The sequence below is a fragment of the Mus caroli genome, unplaced genomic scaffold, assembly GCF_978045245.1.
Source record: "Mus caroli unplaced genomic scaffold, Mus_caroli_1 scaffold_1, whole genome shotgun sequence".
In the NCBI taxonomy this organism is placed as follows: domain Eukaryota; kingdom Metazoa; phylum Chordata; class Mammalia; order Rodentia; family Muridae; genus Mus; species Mus caroli.
Genome location: NW_028227256.1, coordinates 89,408,666 through 89,429,126, shown reverse-complemented (window position 1 = coordinate 89,429,126; position 20,461 = coordinate 89,408,666). Strand labels below are relative to the sequence as shown.

General features: G+C 51.0%; 1 protein-coding gene and 1 pseudogene across 7 annotated transcripts in view; one reads left to right on the top strand and one right to left on the bottom strand.

Annotated features, from left to right (window-relative positions):
* Window positions 1–20,461, top strand: part of Ankmy1 (ankyrin repeat and MYND domain containing 1) — a 42,333-nt gene that overhangs the window by 9,496 nt on the left and 12,376 nt on the right. For 6 of the 7 annotated variants that reach the window (XM_085839548.1, XM_085839549.1, XM_021159825.3 and 3 more), the window contains exons 5-15: window positions 3,259–3,728; window positions 5,415–5,631; window positions 6,018–6,176; window positions 7,049–7,479; window positions 8,403–8,574; window positions 10,326–10,466; window positions 11,069–11,209; window positions 12,670–12,777; window positions 13,621–13,752; window positions 14,916–15,029; window positions 15,347–15,512. In XM_085839548.1, coding sequence (XP_085695674.1) covers window positions 3,259–3,728; window positions 5,415–5,631; window positions 6,018–6,176; window positions 7,049–7,479; window positions 8,403–8,574; window positions 10,326–10,466; window positions 11,069–11,209; window positions 12,670–12,777; window positions 13,621–13,752; window positions 14,916–15,029; window positions 15,347–15,512 — 2,251 coding nt within the window. Of the gene's footprint in view, window positions 1–3,258; window positions 3,729–5,414; window positions 5,632–6,017; window positions 6,177–7,048; window positions 7,480–8,402; window positions 8,575–10,325; window positions 10,467–11,068; window positions 11,210–12,669; window positions 12,778–13,620; window positions 13,753–14,915; window positions 15,030–15,346; window positions 15,513–16,703; window positions 17,175–20,461 lie in introns of all 7 variants that reach the window. The other variant, XR_015047487.1, reaches the window with a different exon arrangement.
* Window positions 192–360, bottom strand: LOC115032546 (U2 spliceosomal RNA; annotated as a pseudogene).

Genomic DNA, 20,461 nt, shown 5'->3' with positions numbered 1-20,461 from the left:
TATTTAAAAGTGATATTTTGGAAAGATTGAACTAAATACAAATTCTATAGTAAAATGAATTCTCCCTCAGGACAAGAGATGTAGCCTGTTTGGCAGAGTGTTTTTGGAGCATACACAAAGCTCCAAGTGTGATCAGCAGCACAGCATGAGCCAGTGTGGCAGGGCATGCCTGCTATCTACACAATGCTCTCAGGAGGACCAGCAGGCTAAGCTCAGTCCTGGACATTTATTTCAAGGCGAGCCTGGGATATATGAGACTCTGTCTTGAAAAAAATTAGAATTTTACACAATTTTTTACTTGCTGTAGTGTGGCTACTAGAAAATCTACACTTGATCTTAGCCAAAAGGCAGAGAAGCGATGCTACTAGAAAATCTAAGCTCATGTGTTTTTAGCTCGTGGTTTCTCATCTGCTTTTGATGAGGTGTGCCAGTGTTAGTAGACACACATTTGGGTGAAGCCTGCTGCCTTGTATGTACTATTCTGACATCACTACCCAACATTCCCCTCTCTCTCTTCTGACCTTCATTTGGATTGACAGAATATTGAAAAAAATCATCTCCCTCCATTATTATAAGAGCATTACACTCTATCCTTTTAGGATGCCCCACAACAGTACAGTACAAGATGAGGTCTCAGTTTGAAAATTGCAAGACTGAGTGTAGACTATTTCAACTCCATTTTCCTATTTTGAGTTATATACTATTTTAATAACTATGGAAAGCACACATTTCCATATTTTGGACAGCATATCAGGAGATGCGTGCTTTGTTGTTCCTTTTCTACATCGTTCTTTAGGGCACAGTTCTTTTGAGACTCGTGTATTTCTGTGTTCCACTTGGTTTTATTATAGAGAAGTGCTTCACTGTGTGGATATCACACGGTTTTGCTGTTGTTTTGTTTGTTTGCTTTTAATTCACTGATAGACATTCTTTTGAGATCTTTTGAATTTTTGGTTACTGCAAACCACTAAGAACAGTTGCCTCTCAGTCTTCATGCAGGCACATGTGTGTGTTCATTGTTAAAAATACCTAAGAATGAGGGTGCTAGTTACAATGTTAAGTGTGCAGTGAGTTACAATGTTAAGTGTGCAGTGAGTTACAATGGTAAGTGTGCAGTGAGTTACAATGGTAAGTGTGCAGTGAGTTACAATGGTAAGCGTGCAATCAGTTTCAATGGTAAGCGTGCAATCAATCAGTTTCAATGGTAAGTGTGCAATCAGTTTCATAAGACCACTCCAAGCTGCCAAGTGGCCATGCCATTCCAGCCATCAATAAAGGGACTGCCATGACTCCAGGTTCTCCTCAGCACATGGCAGTCGGTCTTTTTGACATTAGTATCTGTGGGCACATTGTGGCATCTCCTTGTGATGCGAGCTTGGAGCACTTTGGTGGCAGGTAATGCTGAGTCTCTCTCACTCTTGTCTGTTATCTGTCTGTGTGCAATCAGTTACAGTGAATTGTCTGCATATATGTTTAGTGTTCATATGTTAGTGTTTATGTTACTATGGTTAAAGAGCTCTTTATGCTACTCTGTCATATGAGTGTTTACCAGTAATACAATTTGAAATCAGCCCTCAGCCCTATGGTGTCTTTCCTCATCTGTATCCTTTGAAGAATAAATTTAATGCAATTAACATTAAGCGTAGGACTTGTGTGTACTAGGCAAGCGCTGTGCCAGTGTGAACTACGCCCACAGTCCTCTTTTTAGCTTTGTATTTTGAGAGAGGGTCTTACTGACTCACCCCGGCTGACCTGGAACTCACTCTGCAGTAAAGTTTCACCTTGAATGTATAGTCCCCCTTGCCACAGCCCTGGAGTGGCTGGGAATACAAGCCTGTTTTGTTGCGAGGTGCCAACCTGTGACTTCAATGACCCTTGGATTATCTTCTTGAGTTGTTTTCTACCAGTAGAGCTGCTGGGTCTTGAGCAAGAGCACTTGTGGGACACACACACACACACACACACACACACACACACACACACACACACGACATCTTTTCCCCCTGGAGTGCCTCTTTCCTTATAGTCCTTGTCTTCCGTGGCTTTCTAGTTTCTCTTCCTGGCCCATGTGCTCTTGTAGCTTCCTACCTAAGTGTCTCTTGAGCTTTCCAGAGAAAGTGCTAGCTCCTTGCTAGGCCCATCAAGCCTGCAGACCACCTGCCTCCTTTGACTACCCAGCGACCTCCAGGCATCTTTTGATGCCAGTTTAGAAGACACATGCCTTTTGGGAAGCTAGGGCTTTCCTTTGACCCCTGCACCAGACCAGAGCTCGATCTTGTTGAGATCCTTCTCTGTATACCCAAGGCAAGTGGTGACGGAAGCACTCGGAAAGGTCTAGAAACCGAACGGTCCCTTGGGAGATCATAGAAAGCAAAGGGCAGTCCCTCTCCTCTTCTTTCTGCTCTCCTCTTCTCCACTCTGCTTTTTCCCCCTCCTATCCTCCTTCCCCTCTTAGCTCATACCCCTGGGGGCTGGGTGCATCGCTTCATGAGAGCTGACCAGTGAGCACAACCTGCCCGAGTAGAGGGAGTTTGCTACTTTCAGTGAGTGAGGAGCACTCTTTGGAGCAAAGTCTCCCTCAGCTAATTGAGTGGGAGAGGGAGGGCTGATGCAAATCCCCACTGGAAGGCTCCTTTCCATGCATGCACCCATGGACACACTCATCTCTAAGTCGTGAAAAAGGCAGTTCAGAAAAAGGCAGAGCCACATACTCTGAGAGGGAGGGGGCATCTTTTGATGCCAGTTAAGAGCACGAGGAACAAAGTCTACTGAAGGGCTAGAGTGAATCAGAATGACAGGTGGGGGAGGGCTGGTCCTAGTAAACTTTTCTGAAGGATTCTATCTGAAATCAACCAATAAAAAGGCTTTGAATTTTGAATGTTCACCGAGTGCAACAAAGCAGGCAGCCATTTCCCTGTCTTCATAAGCACAGATGCATGTAAGAAAAGCTGCCTGCCTAGCAGCTAACTCCAGGGCTGCAGAGGTCTCTAGGAGGCGAACATCCCTGCATGTCTCCATCACGGCCTCAGCTGGCAGCCCTTGGTCATGCCCTCAGCTGAGAGAGAGGCTGTCCCCACCCCTGCCCTTTGTCTTCCAAACTTGCTCTGTTTGAGTGCCTCACATACCTCACACCTCAGTCTGTGGAGCGGATGAGTACTTCTCTCAGGAGTACATTTTCCTCTGCTGATTTTAGGAAACTGTCACCTGGTAGAAAGCCTGACTGAGTGTCTCTCCTGGCCCTGTGGGCTCCCCTTGCAGGGATTGTACAAAGAGGACCAGAGATTTGGGCCAGGCATCGAGACCTACCCTGATGGCAGTCAGGATGTTGGACTGTGGTTCCGTGAGTACCTCCTCAAGCTGTGCACAAGGGTTCCCAGCGGTTTCTCCTTGGTAAACTACCCAGAATTCTTGGCCTTCCTCACAAAATCGAGAAGGAGACTTGATCTCTCAGATGAGAAGGTGGAGTTGGGTCTTTCTGAGGAGCAGGACCCCTTCTTCTATGACTATAAACAGTATCTCCGGAATGATGACCTAAAGCTGCCTCCAGAGATGCACGTCTATTCGACCGACAACAGTCACCTGCCCATGACCGACTCCCTGCGCCAAGAGCTAGATGACCGCATCTTCATGAACGAGATCCCTCTGTTCATTGAGGACGAAGAACCCTGGCTCATAACAAATGAGACTCCTTTGTTGGTCAAAATCCAGAAGCAAACTTACAAGTTCAGGTGATCTTCATTTTTGTCCCCTCACTGAATAAGGAATCCCTTTCAGGAAGAGTTCTTATGTTTTCCACTGCGCAGCTACAGCCAAGGGCCTGAGTACTGTTTAGTATTGCTTGTTGGATGAATGTGAACACACAGCATTTGCTTTAGTGACTCAGCCCTTCCCGTGCTGAGAGACCAGACAGGTGCCCTGAGAGGAGGGAGCCAGGCAGAGACCTGAGGCATCTGTGTCTCAGAACTAGAGCAGACCACTGTAGGGGATGTCCCTTCGGATAAACTCCTGAGCAGTTACCTGAGGTGAAACCTTGGGTTTTGGACCTGTGTGCCTTCCATTTTCCGAAGGCCAGAGCTTGTATGCTTTAAGGCAAGGTTCCTATCTGCTAATAGAATTTCTGTGAGTCAAGTCCCCGTGCATACCAACACAACAGAAGAGATAGCTATTTTCAATACTTGTTAATGAAGGGTCTGACATAGAGCCAAGGGTAGAATTCAGGGAAGGAATGGGGCCTGAAAACTGGTTAGACCTTTGACCTTTCCAAGGAAAGCCATGGAAACTTACACTGCCCCACCATATCTGAAGATAATCTGGGGTATGGAGGGTGTGCTGGGAAAGTCACCTGGGGAAAACTGTTAACCCTAAAAGTTTAATACTCAAGAATCTTCTACAGTTCTTACATCCTTAAACATGGCCTGCAGATGCCAGTGGACATTTTAGAATTAATTGATGGGCGCCAATGACTTTTCCATTTATCTACTCATCCATCCATCCATCCATCCATCCATTCACCCATCCACCCATCCATCCACCTATACACCTTCTTTACTGACCCATCAATCAGTTCATTCATTCACCCACTCATCTATCCTTTCACCCGTGCAACCACACTTACATCTATCCACCCATCTACCCATCCATCTAGTCACTCTCTGTACCCACTTACCCTCTCCATCTACACTGCCGTACCTGTCTTCCAGTCCATTCCACCCATGAATTCCCTCATGTACCCATGCATTCCCTCATGCACCCATGTATCCAACCCACACAGATATCTACTTACTCACTCCATCCACCCACCCACCTACCCACCCATCCATCCACCTATGCCATGCATCCATCAACTGTGCTCATAATCATTGATAACTATTGAATGAATAAACCCATGAGTTCTTGATTGTGAATGGCATTCTGAGCACACGGAAAACTCCATTGTTGTGTGATGACCCTGGGCTAGGGGCCATGCTCTTCTCTACTCCAACAGAAAGCAAATGAGTAGAAGGTGGGATGTGTGTGCTTGGCTCTGAGCAAGTGGGGCTGTGTGTACGCCAGCTTTCTGCCCACTCAGGGTTCTGCTGTTGAGAGTAGATTTCTCAGCAAACCTGGAGTGAGCCGGAGGAGTCAGACATGTATAAGGATTAGTTGTAGTTCTCGCTGAACACTTTATCTCTAGATCACATGTCTCCTTCCCTGGGTATTCCATCCTGATTGTAACTGACTGGCAGTGCAGCCATCAGGGCTCAGGGTGATAAAGGAGTGGTAGAGAATAGAGAACCCAAGGCTGGAAGCAGAATTCTGGTGGGTCAGAGGAATGAAGGGTGGAGGGAGATAGCTCCTCTTGGGTTATTTGTCATGGAAGGTATTAGGCTATCCAGATTCTAGTCCAATATCAGCGAAGCATGTTGTATTGCCAGGAACAAGGATGCTCATACCAGCTGGAACATACCTGCCATCCTGGAGGGGAACCGCAGCAGGTTTGGGCCCAGCGGCCCCAAGGAGCAGATTTCCAAGAAGATGATCATGAAGGCTGAGGAAGGGGACTATAACTGGATTTTTGGAATCTTGAGGGACAACCTTGCCTGTGCTGACGTGGCTGACTCCAAGGGTTACACTGTGCTGGCCGCTGCGGCAGTAAGTCCTTTTTGTGTAGGAACGCTGGCCTGTGGGCTGCCTCCAGTGGCCCACTCTAACAGGGACTATCTGATAGGAGCTGCTAAGCAAAACCCCATGTATCCAGTTGTAATGTTCAAGGCCAAAAGGAGGAGGCCTGGGAGTGGTCCATTCATTTCTTCATCACATACCCTGAGTGTCCTTTCACCAAGGATGAGCATGCGTACTGTGTGTGTCCTGCTCATTGCAGCCTTGATGCATGTGTGTGTGCTTGTGCATGTGTGCGTGTGTGTGTGTGTGTGTGTGTGTGTGTGTGTGTGTGCGTGGCAAGCATGGACGGCGGGTGGCCCTCCTCTGTCTGCTGAGGGCTAGCTTCTGTGTTCATAAGTCTGTCCTTGCCTCTCCAGATGCATTCTCACCTGGACATTGTGAACCTTCTCCTGGATTACGGCGCTGACGTGAACAAGCGCTCGGACGAGGGCATCACGCCCCTCAGTATGTGCTTCCTCCAGTATTATCCCTGCAAATCCTTCCACCCCAACATTGCTGAGAGGACCCTGCTTCAGGTCAGCCCCCGTTGACCACTGCAGCACCATCACCTGCTATACATCCTCCTGGCTATCTACCTAAATGGCCACAGCTCCCTCCCTGATGTGTAAACCAGGGCTACACATGGGGAATGGAAAGATAAGGCTAGTTGGGGAGAGGGTCAGAAGAGAGTGCCTGGGAACTCCCAGAAGCATCCTGAGCCATTCCATGTGGAACAAGGGGTGTGTGTCCCCTATGAGCCGCCATGTGCACAACAGCCTGGGGTCTGAGATGTGCCTCCCCACTTCAGCATGCTGGAAAGGGCAGTGTGGCTAGGGAAGGGGCAGAGAATCCACACGTCTAACAGACTCCTAGCCATGTGGAGGTCTTCAGGCCAGGGGCTTCTCTTTGAGAGCCAAGGTGCCTGAGGACAGAGGACAGGGGAACCAGCACTACTGGACAGAAATATAATTTAAGCTGTAACACAAGGCATGCATATATAATTAAAATTTTTCAGTAGTCATATTAAAAAGAGAAAGCAGGGAAACTAATTTTAATGATGTAGTTTTATTTAGCATGGAGCATGCAATACAGGCCCTGCCCTGTGTGCACAAAAGAACAAGAGTGGGTCGTCTCACCAGCAGCTCCTCCTTGGCTTCTACAGCACTGCCCGGTTCTAGATAGAGCACATTGTGTAGGCTCAGGAGGCACAGGTGGCATGGTAAGCCCTGACAAGTGGCAGCTTGCTTCTGGTATGGGGCAGTGACTTCAGAATCATCCCTGCCCCGGCAAAGGTGTGTAAACTGTGAAGGAACTCTGTGCTGCCACTCAGGTTCTTCCAGGGGCTGCTATGGAGAGAAGAGCTGCAGCCCCTTCTCCTAATGAGACCTTTTTTGGTGCTTTGCCATAGGAATCTCCTAAATCCTTGGTCACCCCCAAAATTTCATTCTTGCTTGCGGATGCAAATATAGATTATCTCTACGATGTGGGCATGCCCGTAGCAGGTGGAGATGAAGTGAAGACAAGCAGCCTGGATGACTCCCTGGCCTCCATGCAAACCCCAGAGTCCAGCAACATGCCTCACAAGGAAGAAGTCTCCCCAGTGAAGACTGTCAGCACTGACGTAGAGAAAGAGTCTGAGGAAGCGGCAGAAAATGTGGATGCGAGCACCTTGTACAGCGTCGATACAAATTTCGAGTCTACCAAGTGCCTGCGGAACTACACTATTAATGTCTCGAGGGACATCATGGAGAAGAGTGCCCAGGCCTACAGTTCATTGCCACAGCACCCCTGCTTCCCATACAAAGGGACCGTGAGGAAAATGGCACAGTCCATGGTCGAGTAAGTCACTGATATTCTATGGCAGGGATGGAGGATGGCTTCCAGGATGAGTCGCGTTCAGTGGGTACCCATCACAGTGCTGCACCACCGCTAGGAGCAGTCTTCTTGAATTTGTGACGGCTGGTCTTAACATCCACTTGACACAAGCTAGAGTCATTTGGGAGGGAGGGACCTCAACTGAGAAGATGCCCCCAAAAGATTGGGCTGTGGGCAAGCCTGGGGTGTGATGGCTGATGTGAAAGGACCCAAATCACTAAGGGTAGTGTCACCCTTGGGCTAGCGGTCTTGGGTTCTGGGTTCTGTAGGAAAGCAGGCTGAGCAAGCCATGGGGAGAGAGCCAGTAAGCAGCACTCCTCCATGGCCTCTGCATCAGCTCCTGCCTCCAGGTTCCTGCCCTACTTGAGCTCCTACCCTTACTTCCCTCAATGATGAACCTGGAAGGGTAAAATAAAATAAACCCTTTCTTTCCCAAGTTGCCTTTTGTCATAGTGTTTTGTCACACTAAAAGAAACCCTAAGACAGCATCCTTGCAAGGGCACTATTTGATGGGGCTGCATTCTCAACAGGTGGTCAGTGTGTGGTATGTGTGTACGTACATCCACCTCACTGTCTGGCACGCACCCTAGGAGGGGCTAGTGCCCATTTCAGTGAAGTTAAGTGACCCATTCTTGGCTGAAGTCCTGCAGGACCACAGCTGAGGTTGACTGGGGCAGCTCGCACAGGGAGGTTTGTTGTTAGCTATGCTTATGAGCCTCCCAGGGAGAGAAACGGCCTCCTTGGGTAGGCTGCCCTTGGAGCAGGTTCTTCCTGGGCAGGAAAACTAGGTACTGGGTACAAGGTGTTTGTGTTGTCAGCACCCCTCATCCCTTGCTTAGACGATCCTGTCCCTCCCTCCTGTGACCCTGCCCTTCTGGTCCCTACAGACGCAGAAATCGTTGGATGACCATCACGTTGCTGCTCCGTAGAGGTGCTGATCCTAACCTGTGTCAAGTGCCCATGCAGGCTCTGTTTCTCGCCGTGAAGGCTGGGGATGTGGAAGGGGTGAGGCTGCTACTGATGAGTGGGGCCCAGACGGACATTCAGTTTCCTCCACAGGTAGGTATCGGTGGCCACAACTTGGCAGCGGCAAGATGGATGTGGGGCACACACAGACTCCCAAGTCCCTCTTCACAGAAGCCCATAGCTCCCCAGAGCCAGGAGTAGAGCTGATTCACCCTCCTGTAAACACCTGGTGTGTGAAGTGTTAGCGACACCACAGGAGGGAGGTGGCCTCCCGGTGAGGTTTCATGGTGTCAGCAGATATGGTTCTGAAGCTGCACTATCTATCTCTTACAGTGCACCATGACACATCTAGTGTTCTAATGCATTCCCTTCCCTGTATCTGAAATAAGTGTAAAATAAGGGCGTACGAGGGGAAGCCAAGGGCAGATCCACCCTCCTTCACAGTGACATCAGCTTTATGGAGAGACAGGAAGAACCGAAGGAAACTGTGTTTGAATCCCTAAATCCAGCCAGCAAAAACCAAGCCTGGGTTTCCTGCCCACCTGTCTGTTTCCATGTCTCCCTTTGACTAAGTCTGTGTCCCTTCTGTCTTGCACTGTTGCTGTCCACGGTGGAAGCCAGTGGTCTGTTCGGCACTCTCAGGCACCAGTTACTTCCCATTTGAGCTAGGCTCACCTCTTGGGGAACACATAAACCTGTGTGTGTGCTGGAACACCGAAGATGGAAACTCAGAGCTGCTACAGAGGTTCTTGGACTTCCTGCGGTTCAGGGCTCAGTTTGTCTAAACCTTGCTCATCCCCATACCACATACCACAGTTTGCTCAGTCACAGAAACCACACTACTTCAACTCCCAATGTCCCTGGAAGCACCCCCTCCTGTCCCGCCCCAGGCCTTGTGCCCTAGGGAGAAGGTCAAGGTGAGGCTGGGCTCCCTGCACAGTTCCCATCTGACTCCAGCATCCCTTGTTGGGCTTCCCTATGAAACCCGGTAAAGAATATCACCTCGCCATAGCTCAGTGGTCTCAGCTGCACTGTGTCCCTTTGTCGGAACTCTGATGGTGGTTCAGATCTCGGCAGTGGCAGGAGTTTGCCCCAGGCTGTGTGCTGTGTAGAGTTTGCCCCAGGTTCCTGTGTTGGAATATTCCCCTGTTCGACACATCCCCTCCTGGTGAGCTCTTTCTGCTTTCTAGGCTAACCACACCCTGCCTTCAGGGAGTTCTCCAGGGACACTTTCCTATCTGAGTGAGGTCACACTGAACTGGGCTGGGGACAAGTGGGGCATATCTTCCTAGCCACAGCCTGGCTGCCCTGACTGGCTTCTCTTAGCTGCAGGGTTCCCATGACCACAAGCTGCTGGAGCTCAGAGACAGTCCATCAGGAACCATCTTCAGAGAGACGGGGAGAGGGATGCTGTGGGGACAATCAGAAGGCTGGTCAGGAGCTATGTGGCTATTAGGTTGTGGTATCTGAGCCAGAGCCTGGAAGGGACAGGGAGGTGCTACTCTCAGAGGATGGTGTCAGACAGATGGCCTAGAATCAACTGGCTTCAAGCCAAGCAGTCACAGCTGTGGCCCTGGATGCCTGTGTGTTACCCGGACACCTGTGGGTTACCTGGCACATCGAGAGCATTCAGTCCATTTGCTGTTCGTGCCCTCCTGGGCCTTCTGGTCCTGCACCCATGATGTTGGTGTGAAGGAGATGGTACTGCGGTTACCTGAAATTGTTGCAGTAACGTATGCATCCTCTCATCTGCTCAGGCAGCAAGGACCCTGACATTAACCCTAACCTCACCTCACCTGCCTGGCTGCAGGTTGGGTTTCACCCTTACCACGCTTCCTCTGCAGTTGCAGTCCCTGACCCCGCTCCACATCGCAGTCTCTCTTCCCGGGGAGGAGGGCGTGAAGATCACTGAGCTGCTGCTCCACGTGATCACTAACGTGGATGCCAAGGCGGCGGACGGGGACTACGCGTACAAAGGTGGCAAGGTGCGGCTCTGTATGGACCTGTAGCTGTCCCTACCGACAAGGGGCTTGGGGTGGTACAAAGCAACTCATATGTAGGCTCTGACCACTGTGCTCCTGGCCATAGCCACTTCTGGTGTGGACAGGCCAGGTGGGTCAGCACCCAACCGTGGCCATGGGAGGAAGTAAGGGCTGGGGATGTAGCCAGGCATGGATGTAGCCAGCCTTTAATTCCTAATACTCAGGAGGCAGAGGTGGGTAGACCTTTGTGAGTTCTAGCAGAGTCTACATAGTAAGTTCCATAGAGAGACCCTGTCTCCAAAAGTGGGAGGGGCTGGGGATGTGGCTCAAACGGTTTAATGGTTTCCTAGTATGCAGGAAGCCCTGGATTTCATTCTTCAGTACAACACAACAACAACAACAACACAAAAACACAGCTACCACCACAGTAAAACAGGCTTGGTGGTGCTTGCCTTTGAGTCTAGAGGCCATTTTGAGTGACTTGAAGAATTCTGAGGCCTATGTGTGGAGGGTTGTGGGAAGACACCCCACATCTGTAGTCTGCAAGTAGGCACTCTGGGGAGAGGGACACTCAGGACCTGACTCAAGCCTTGTGTTTCCCACAGGCTGATCTCCTGCCCTCAAGCCTGAAGCTCAACAATGAGCCGGGCCCACCCAAGAACTACTACTCCACACACACATTCATCCCAGAGGAGGGCGGGCGCACAGCTCTGCACGTGGCCTGTGAGAGAGAGGACAACAAGAAGGTGAGCAGCCATGGGGCCCTGACCTGGGTTGGCTGGTTTGTCACAGAGAGGAGTGGGACAGTGGGGGGAAGGGACGGGCTGAGTCCTGAGCCTAAGGGACTGTAGGCCAGGCAAGAGCTGCATTCAAATGTGATTGTGTGTGTGTGTGTGTGTGTGTCTATGTTTTACCTGTAAGGTGGGATGCATGCATCCATGTATCTACATGAGTGGGTATTGGGATGTGCATGCTTGGGTACTGCATCGGGTACTCCTGTGTCTCTGTGATAGACCTAGACAGGAGATGGAAGCTCTGGTGTGAGTGGGCCCCCCCCCTCTCGTCACAACTTGAGAAGTTGGCTTCTCAAGGTAGGAGTCTGGGCTGCTGCAGCCAGGCCACGGATTCTGAAGCTGCTGCGGTGAATTTTCCAAATCTACCATACTCCAAGTGGAGTTGAACTCTGTCGGAGTGTGAATGGAAACCATGAATAGGGCCCATGAGTACTCCGGCACTGACACACTCTCTAGCCATGCATGGACCCACATCTGGCTTGGCCTGAGGTGCCATGTGTAATCTTTTTGTGCTTGGGTCTGACACACTTGGGATTCAGGGACTCCCAACCCCCAGCCATCCTCTTGCCTTCACGGCCCTGTAGCACTTAGCTCCCATGCACCTGAGGACTCAGTCCGAGCTCGGCCTGTATAGGAACTGCCCAGAGGAGACTGAGTGGCCAGAGCAAGGTCAAGGAATTGGGAGGCTGGGGTGGGGGAAGTTCCAGGGTACAAATGCAGGATTAGAGGTAATGTTGGACGGGGTGGGAAGGAGGAGAGAGGCAGTGACTGATCCATCAGATCACAGCTTCCTTAGAAGGAAGAGAAGGAGCTAGGCACAGGGTCCCACCATTCCCACCAGAACCGCAGAGGGCAGCTGGGAAACCCATGCTGGGGACAGCTTCAGGTGGAAGCTGAAGCTGCAGCAAAGGGGCTGGGGAAGGAGATTGGTCCTAGCTCCTAGGATTTGTCACGTCCCGAGGGTGTAGCCTCCGCAGAGCATTCAGGGCAGCTAGAGAGGAGTCCTGGCAGCAGTGGGAATAGAGAGGCCACTGGTCACCAGCAGAGCTGGGGGAAGAGGCTCGCAAGTAGTCCCAGCTGAAGGAACTTCCCTCCATTATCCCTGTCAAAGGTCAGGGCCTTGTGTGTGGCCATGCTAGCATCACTGTCCTTTGTCCTTTGAAAGCATATGTCCGGCAATTTATTCACTGGCGCCTTTCCTGTTTTGAATGTTTGGAATCTGACTGAAGCTCCTCCGTCTCCCCCACCCCATGTCCCTGCCTGGAGTCTCTGCTTAGGTGGTGCTGGTGCAAGGAGCAGACAGTTGAGTGGTTGGCTTGGTTTTGAAAGTGCCAATTGTGTCCTTGGCAGCATGTCCAGGCTCCTGGGGGTGGTGCCTCTGCCTCCATATGCTTCTGCCTTTCTTCCCGCAGTGTGCCAGGGACATCGTGCGGCTCCTTCTGTCCCACAGAGCGAATCCAAACGTGCTGTGGAGCGGCCACTCCCCGCTCTCGCTGGCCATTGCCAGTGGGAATGACCTGGTGAGAGCTTCTCTCTACCCATGAGTCTGACGCCCCTGCACCTGAGCACCCAGCCGCCTGCCTTGGGCCCCTGCCTCTTGTGTACCTGGCTCTTATGCCCACAGCTCCCGTGTACAGGGGCACCAGGCAACAGTGCGATTTCTGCCACCTCTGAGCCTCTTCCTCCAATCAGCTACTATGTTTGTGGTGTCATTTTTCCATCTACCCAATTTCCCACTCACTAAGCCATCCAGCCACCTACCCGTCAATTTAGCCATAGGGCTACTCAGCCCGCGTTTTCTCACCCACCCACTTGTTCATACATCCAGACTACCAGTGGCCTACCATCCCAACTCCTCATCCAGCCCTCCTTCCAGTTAACGTGTGCTTACTCAGCACCTTCTGTGGGAAGACAGGCACCACTATGAGCAGAAGGTTTTGAATAGTCTCTGGTTTGAGGACCCCCGCTCCCACTCCCCCATACACACATTGTAGCTGGAAGCGTCAGGCCCTAAAGCAGCAGGCAGCACAGTTTTAGATACTGATGAATGTTGTTAAGAAAAAGGAGAGTTGAGGAGGGAGTGGCCAAAGGAGGCAGACAGGATGTGCTCCTGACCAGTGGTGTGTACATGGCCCAGAGCCACTCTTTCCCAGGCTAGAAAGTACGGCAGGAACAGTACCCATCAGAGCAGCTGCACCAGTATGTGCACCAAAATAGTGTCAGAACCAGGTTCTGGGTAGAACCGCACCTCCTCCCTAAGACGCTCAACCACGATCCTTCCCACCCATCACGTTCCCTGTGGGTGGGACCTATGGGTAGTACCCAGGACTAATGGTCACTGAGGAATTTGTCTGTGCGTCCAGGTTGTGAAGGAGCTCCTGTCCCAGGGAGCTGACCCCAACTTGCCTCTGACCAAAGGCTTGGGCACTGCCCTGTGTGTTGTGTGTGACCTGGTCTATGAGCAACAGAGGAGCGTCGACAACAAGATTGCCCTGGTGAGTGAGGGGAAGCGTGGGAGGATGCTGGGAAGAGGTAGGGGTGGAGAGTACCTGCTGGGTTCAGGGTGGGATAGGCTGGGTCATCCTAAGATCATGTCCGTGACTAAAGTAGCCTAGCGGACACAACATCCAGCACCCACCCTCCCCACCCCCACAGCGCTTGGGAAATGAGATAGCGTCAAGCTGTCGGCAGTGTCTGGACCTAGCAGGTCTGCATGCACATTGCAGGTTACCTGAAACCCGGGTTTATGACCTATGTTAGTGAAATATGCTAAGAAAGCAGACAGTACATTTGTACCTTTCCACAATGCCTGAACACATTTATTTAGGGTTTTTTTTTTTTCCTGGTGAGACAAGGTCTTGTTCTGTAGCCCCACCAAGCTTCAAACGTATAATCTTTTGCCCCAGCCTCCTAAGTGCTGGAATTATAGCTGTCCTCTACCACACCCAGCTGGAATTTATTGAACAAAAGCCACGTCTAGCCCACAGGCCGCTGCTCACCACCCCCTCCTGATTTTACTTGGTAGTCAGCTTCAGCTGTCAGGATTGGACTCCAAGCCTCGCTGTGAACCTGATAACCCTCAGGCTGCATCTCACACAATTAAATGTTCAGGTTAAGTCATGGCTCTAGGGTTCCAGGAGGTTACACTGGAGCAGCTGTGACACCTGGTGCGTGGGCATAGGGCACTGCTCAGCTGGGTAAGCTGGATTTAGCTTCTGAAGGTTGACTGACACCCTACTCTGTGTGTGTGTGTGCCACCTTCTGTTTATCTACTCATCCCTCAGTGAGCTAAAGGGGTATCCCTATGTCTTAGCCATCATGATTTTTGATGCTACCATGACCATGAATGGAATCAGAGATGGCTCTCCAGGGAATGGCGTCTCAGGATGAGGCCAAGCCTGTCTACCCTATTTGCCTCTGGCTTTTTCACACACATGGGGGATGGCCACCATGTAGGCAGTAGGGAATCACAGCCCTTCTGGACAACTGTAATCTCCTCCGGCTGCCTTTCAGCTATCGAGTATGCCCACACGAACTGGGAGTCACGCACCTTATGATGTGTTCATGTGTGGAGCTGCCCTGCACAGCCCCATGTTGAAGGTGGCTTCTGCCACCCCTCCAGTGGCCTTGTGTGCTTGACAGATTCTGTGTTCTTCAGATTGACCGGCTCATTAGCTACGGGGCGGATGTCCTGAACCCTGTGACTCTTGTGCAAGGCGATAGGACGGCTGTGGGCACGGCAGTCGACTATGGCTACTTCAAGTTCTTCCAGGTGTGGCTTTGTCCTGAGCAGGACTTCTCTGAGACCTGGCTTCTCTTGGATAAAACTAGGAGCCCACAGTCAAGCCTGGTCTTCTTAGGCAGAAGACCTCATGATGGTGAAAATGTGCTGTTGGGTACCTGTGAGCAGGTGTCCTTCTGTGTCCTCACAGTCACGTTTCTGAGGACAGAGAGGCAGCCTGCTTACTCAGTCACTCTGTAGTGTCGGGTGGGGTGGCCGGAAGTCCTCAGAGACCACATTCACCAGCATGTGGCTGGCTGGTGAATAGCAGCCCCAAGGACTCATTGTGACCCTGTACTCTGTCACAGGACCGGAAGATCGCCCACTGTCCCTTTCACGCTCTGATGCCAGCAGAGCGGGAGGTATTCATGGCCCGGAAAAGGCTGCTGGAGTACTTAGGCTTGCAATTGCGCCTTGCTGTCCTCAGCAAGGAAAGCCGGCTGGACACGAAGGCCCTGTACCTGAGCAAGAGAGGTGGGTGAGGCTCCTCAGGGTGCATCCAGTAGCTCCGTTCTTACCCAACACCCTCATCTGCTCAGCCACATCTGACCACCCCCTCCCCCATGACAATGGCCCTGATGGTCTCACTTTCTCAGTCGCATCAAACCAGAACCCTCCCTGTACCCACCGATTTCCCCACACACGTCCACTGTCTGCCTCTCTATCACAGCATCCCAGTTGCCCACCTGCATTACATCCTTATACCCACAGATGCCCTCGCTCATGCTGTGCCCAGCACACACCTACCCACCCACATGAAATGCCAACATGGGACTCCCTGCCCGCACCCTGTTTCCTACCTCCACATACCCCAAATGATACCCATATATACCCCAATACCCACCACCAAAACATGTAGGGTTCACTTATCCACACCCACTCCTGCATATAAACCAACCTCTACCTCCTCTTCATTGCCGTGAATTTAGCCACAATTAGGCTCATCAGCTCTTTCCCCCACAAACTAATTCACTTCTATCCCACAGCCACATTGGCTTGCTGCATATATGCCTGTCTACCCAACTGCACACTCACATTCCAATATCCTGGACCCCGACACATGTCTATCCTCCCCAACACCCACACTCACATCCACCTACCCCTGTTCTCCACAAATAGTTCCCAGTTACATGCCCACACTTACACACAGCCATCTACACAGCTGTCCTTACACACCAGACTACCATCCTCTCTTAGGCACAGTAGCACCCTCCTACACACACTACTCACATTCTCGCCCTTAAACATATCAGCACTCCACATTCATGCCCCGGACTTACATAGTGCAAACACACACACACACACACACACACACAGAGCCACGAGCTATTCTGTACCTTTGTCTCTGCCCACACAAACTAAATTTCCCTGACACGAGCAGTTCTCCCATCTGGAAGTGGATGGAGAGTGTGGAGGCCGAGTTGTGGCTGCAGTGGCTGGAAGGCGATGCCTCTCTTCATATTTGGATCCCACTGTGGGACCCAGGTTAAGCCTTGGGATAGGATATCACAGAGAATGCTGGGCCTCTGGTCCCCCCACAGCTCATAGGCAGGGGGCCCATCTGAGAAGAGCTGGCCATGCAAACTCTCCTTTTCATCACCGAGAGGGTCCTGGAGTAGGAACTTCACCCCTGGAGAGGTTTGCCATTCCTCACTCTGTTTCCAGGGCCTTGGCACTGTGCTGCACAGCATACGCTTCAGCAATGAAACAGACTTATTTTCAATAGCACATGGACCAGGTCAGGCCGAGTATTGAGATCCACGTGGGTGCTGATCCACTGGTGCCTCCCGCTGAACTACAGGATGGTTTCCTACTGGAGAGAACTTGGAGAATCGAGGGCACAGGAGCAGCCCTGAGTTCAAAACAAGCCTCAGCCCTGGCCTGGGGGACTTTCCCTTCAAATAGCCATGAAGTGATTAACTCGCTCTGACAGGTCATTTTAAGGCCCAAGCATGCGTCTGAAACCAGTGGAGTGACCAAGCCAGCACTGAAAGTGCTAATCATCCAAGCTAGAGGATAAATCCCAAGAAGTCTAAGTGCAAAGGAATCCGGAAACTGTTTACAACGAACTGTCAGAAACCCAAAGGCCAGGAGAAAATCAGAACATCCAGAAAATAAATGGCTTCGTGCTTTCAAGTGAGTACCAACACCCGACTTCTCATCAGACACGACTCTTCTTTTAACAAACTCTCTTTAAAGCGTTTGATGTGTGTGATTGTTTTGTTTGCCCTTATTGCATGTACACCACTTGTGCACCTGGTGCTCAGAGAGGCCAGAGGAGGGTGTCGGGTCCCTTGGACCTAGAATTGCCATGTGGGTGCTGATAACTGAGCTAGGGCTCTCTGGAAGAGAAGCCAGTGCTCTGGACCACTGAGCCAAGGAGAAATTACTCCTGACTAAGGAAGACAGCTGTGCTACAAGGACACAGTTCCTCCTCTTCCTCCTCCTCCTCTTCCTTCTCCTCCTCCTCCTCCTCTTCCTTCTCCACCTCCTCTTCCTCTTCTTCTTTCTTCTCCTCCTTCTCTTCCTTCTCTTCATATTCCTCTTCCTTCTCCTCCTCTTACATGATAGATTTAGCTCTCATAGAATAATAGATCTAGCATCTGCCTTTGACATGGTGACCTGGTATCATCTGCAGACCCAAGACAATCAAAACTTCCCTCAAAACAAAACAAAGACGCAACACCACACTCTTTAAGGTTTCTGCAAGTGATCCAAAGATCATGCAAGGCCTACAGGAGTGATTAATCAACAAAATCTGTTAAGCTCCACACAATCAGGCCATAGCACCGAAAGTTAAACCTGGGCTTGCCTCTCCTCCTGCTGTTGCTGAATCAGGAAGGCAGGACATCCATTTCCAGGCTGGCCCAGCCAACAAAGCCCCAATAAGAGGCCCTTCTTCCCAGAAAGCACGGAGGTCAGCAATCCTCATGCCATCTCTGGCTACCTCCTTCAAAATCCAAGCTCTCGGCTGAGTGCATTTCCGCGTGGCCAGAAGACAGACTCTTCTGTGGCATTAGCCTCCATTGAGGATAGAAGCACAGCCCCAGTTTCAGTGCTGATGAGCATCCCGGGACTCTGACCACCTGCTGGTAGGGCAGGATTCCACGCCAGGAGAGGCAAACTGAGAAGACCTCCTACTCAGGCCTGGGTACTCAGCTCCTAAGGTAGAGAAGTGTGCCATTGTCTCCATCACCAACTCTAGGACCACAGCTCATAACTACTCAGAAGAAGAGAGCCCTAAATCTCTCTCAGGGACATAAAATCCTTGTAAGCGGAGTGTGGCCAGATGATGCCTCTGAGCCAGCAGGGGTTCTGAGGACCATTGTGAGAAGAGTGGGACCCTGCTGGAGGGACAAAGCTAGACAACTGTGGCTAGCTCCTAGAGAGCATGGGGAAGTGGCTGGAAAGAGTGAGTGAACCTGCATCACTGACATGGGGCTGTCTGTGCAGCGAGCCCTGACTCGAGGACCATGCCAGTCTTTGAGCAAATTCTGTCAGGACGGTGCACTGTTGGCAACCAGCCAGCAATTCAAAGAACTAACCAGCCAGGCATGGCCAGGGGAGAGCCCTGCGCAGGCCACCCCCATCCTGTGGTGACTGACCTCAGGCTGTACCTCTAAGGGCACAGTACCAGCAGCAGGGGAAAGTAGAGCAGTTACGTTCCTCATTGCTGTGACCCAAAGCCTGACAAAAGCAACCTAAGGGAAGAAGGGATTAATTTGATCAACAGTTTAAAAAGGGGGATTGCGGTGCATCTTGGCAGGAAGGCGTGGCGGCCGGAGTGGGGGCCGCTGGTCACATCTCGTCGGCCATCAGGATGCAGAGATTAATGTTGCTTCCTCCTCTTTATTCATCCACGGACCTCAGCCCAGGGCATGGTGCTGCCCACATCAAAGCAAGGACTGGTCTTCCTGTGTCAGCTAAGTCTCTCTGTCTCTTTGGTGATTCTATATCCTGCTGCTTGCCTATCAAGATTAACAATCATGAGTCTGCTTGTGTCAGTCTCGTGACAATCATGTGTCAACCTGACCCCTAGACACATCACCTTTTAGTTTAGTTTTATTACTTTTGAAATTACATTTAGGTGTGTGTGTGTGTGTGTGTGTGTGTGTGTGTATTATAGGGTGAATGTGGGCTTTGCCACATATGTGGGGGTCAAGACAATTTGCAAGAACCCAGAATCTGTTCTCTGCTTTTATCATGTGGGTACCAGAGACTGAGCACAGGTCGTCAGGCTTGGTGGAGAGTGCTTTACCTGTTAGGCCATGTCGCTGGTCCATGAATCACTTCTAAACCATAGCATCCTACTCGTTGTCCCTAGAGCCTCGTTCTCATCTCATAATGCATGGGGTTAGCAGTCCCATTCTAAAGGGCAGACAGAAGACAGCATGGAGATTTGAGTGATATGGCCCCCATAGGCTCCCATGTTTGAATGCTTGGTCCCCAGCTGATGAAACCATTTGGGGAGGATTGGGGGGGGGAGCGGTGGCCTTATCAGAGGAGGTGTGGCACTGGGGCAGACTTTGAGGCTTTCAAAAGTCTGTACCATTCCCAGTTAGCTCTCTGTGTCTCAGGCTTAGGGTTCAAGATATAAGCTCTCAGCTACTGCTCCACCAGCCATGCCTGCCTGCCTGATGCTATATTTGTTGTCGTGATGGCCATGAACTCTAACTCTCTGAAACTGTGAGCCCCAGATACATTGTTCAGTAGGGTTGCCTTGGTTATGGTGCCTTACCACAGCAGTAGAGAAGTAACTAAGACAGACAGCAAGATCAGACTAAAGTGAGACCAAAGGTCAACAGAACAAACACCAAATCCTACAGCTCCGTGGATAATCATCTATGGACTTTCTGGAATGATGTGGGCTCCCAGAAGCGTTGGATAGCCTCGCCCTCCAGCTCTGCTACAGCACACTTAGTCTCTCTGGTGCCAGTTCTGCTCTCCACCCTCAGCTCTCTGCCCTCTCTCATCCTTGATCTGAATAACCGTGAGCAGAGACCATGCCACAGCCTGAGCCAAAGAAGTCGCTACATTGAGAACTGAGCCAGCCCTAGTTTCTGAAGACATGGGCAGAATGAAGCCAGATTCCTTGCTAGAACATAACCTGAAGGGCCCTAGTCCAAGCCCCAAGGTCCCGATCCTCCGGAAACGCCCTGAGTGGAGGCCCCACTGTCCATGCTTCCTCAGGTCGCTTGCTCTAGTTTCCCAAGCTCCCACCAGCATTGCCCAGTGAGGTCTGTTCACAGCAGCGTAGGGCTTGGCTGTCCGGTAGCTCCCCACTCTTTAACATTCCTCCCACATGCCAGTTCCTCCACATGATCAGATCTGTCACAGCAGCAGCCTCACCTCTCCACACCCGTTTTCTGGTGTAGTTACTTTTCTTGTTACGACGGCAAAAACACCTAACACATGCAAACTTG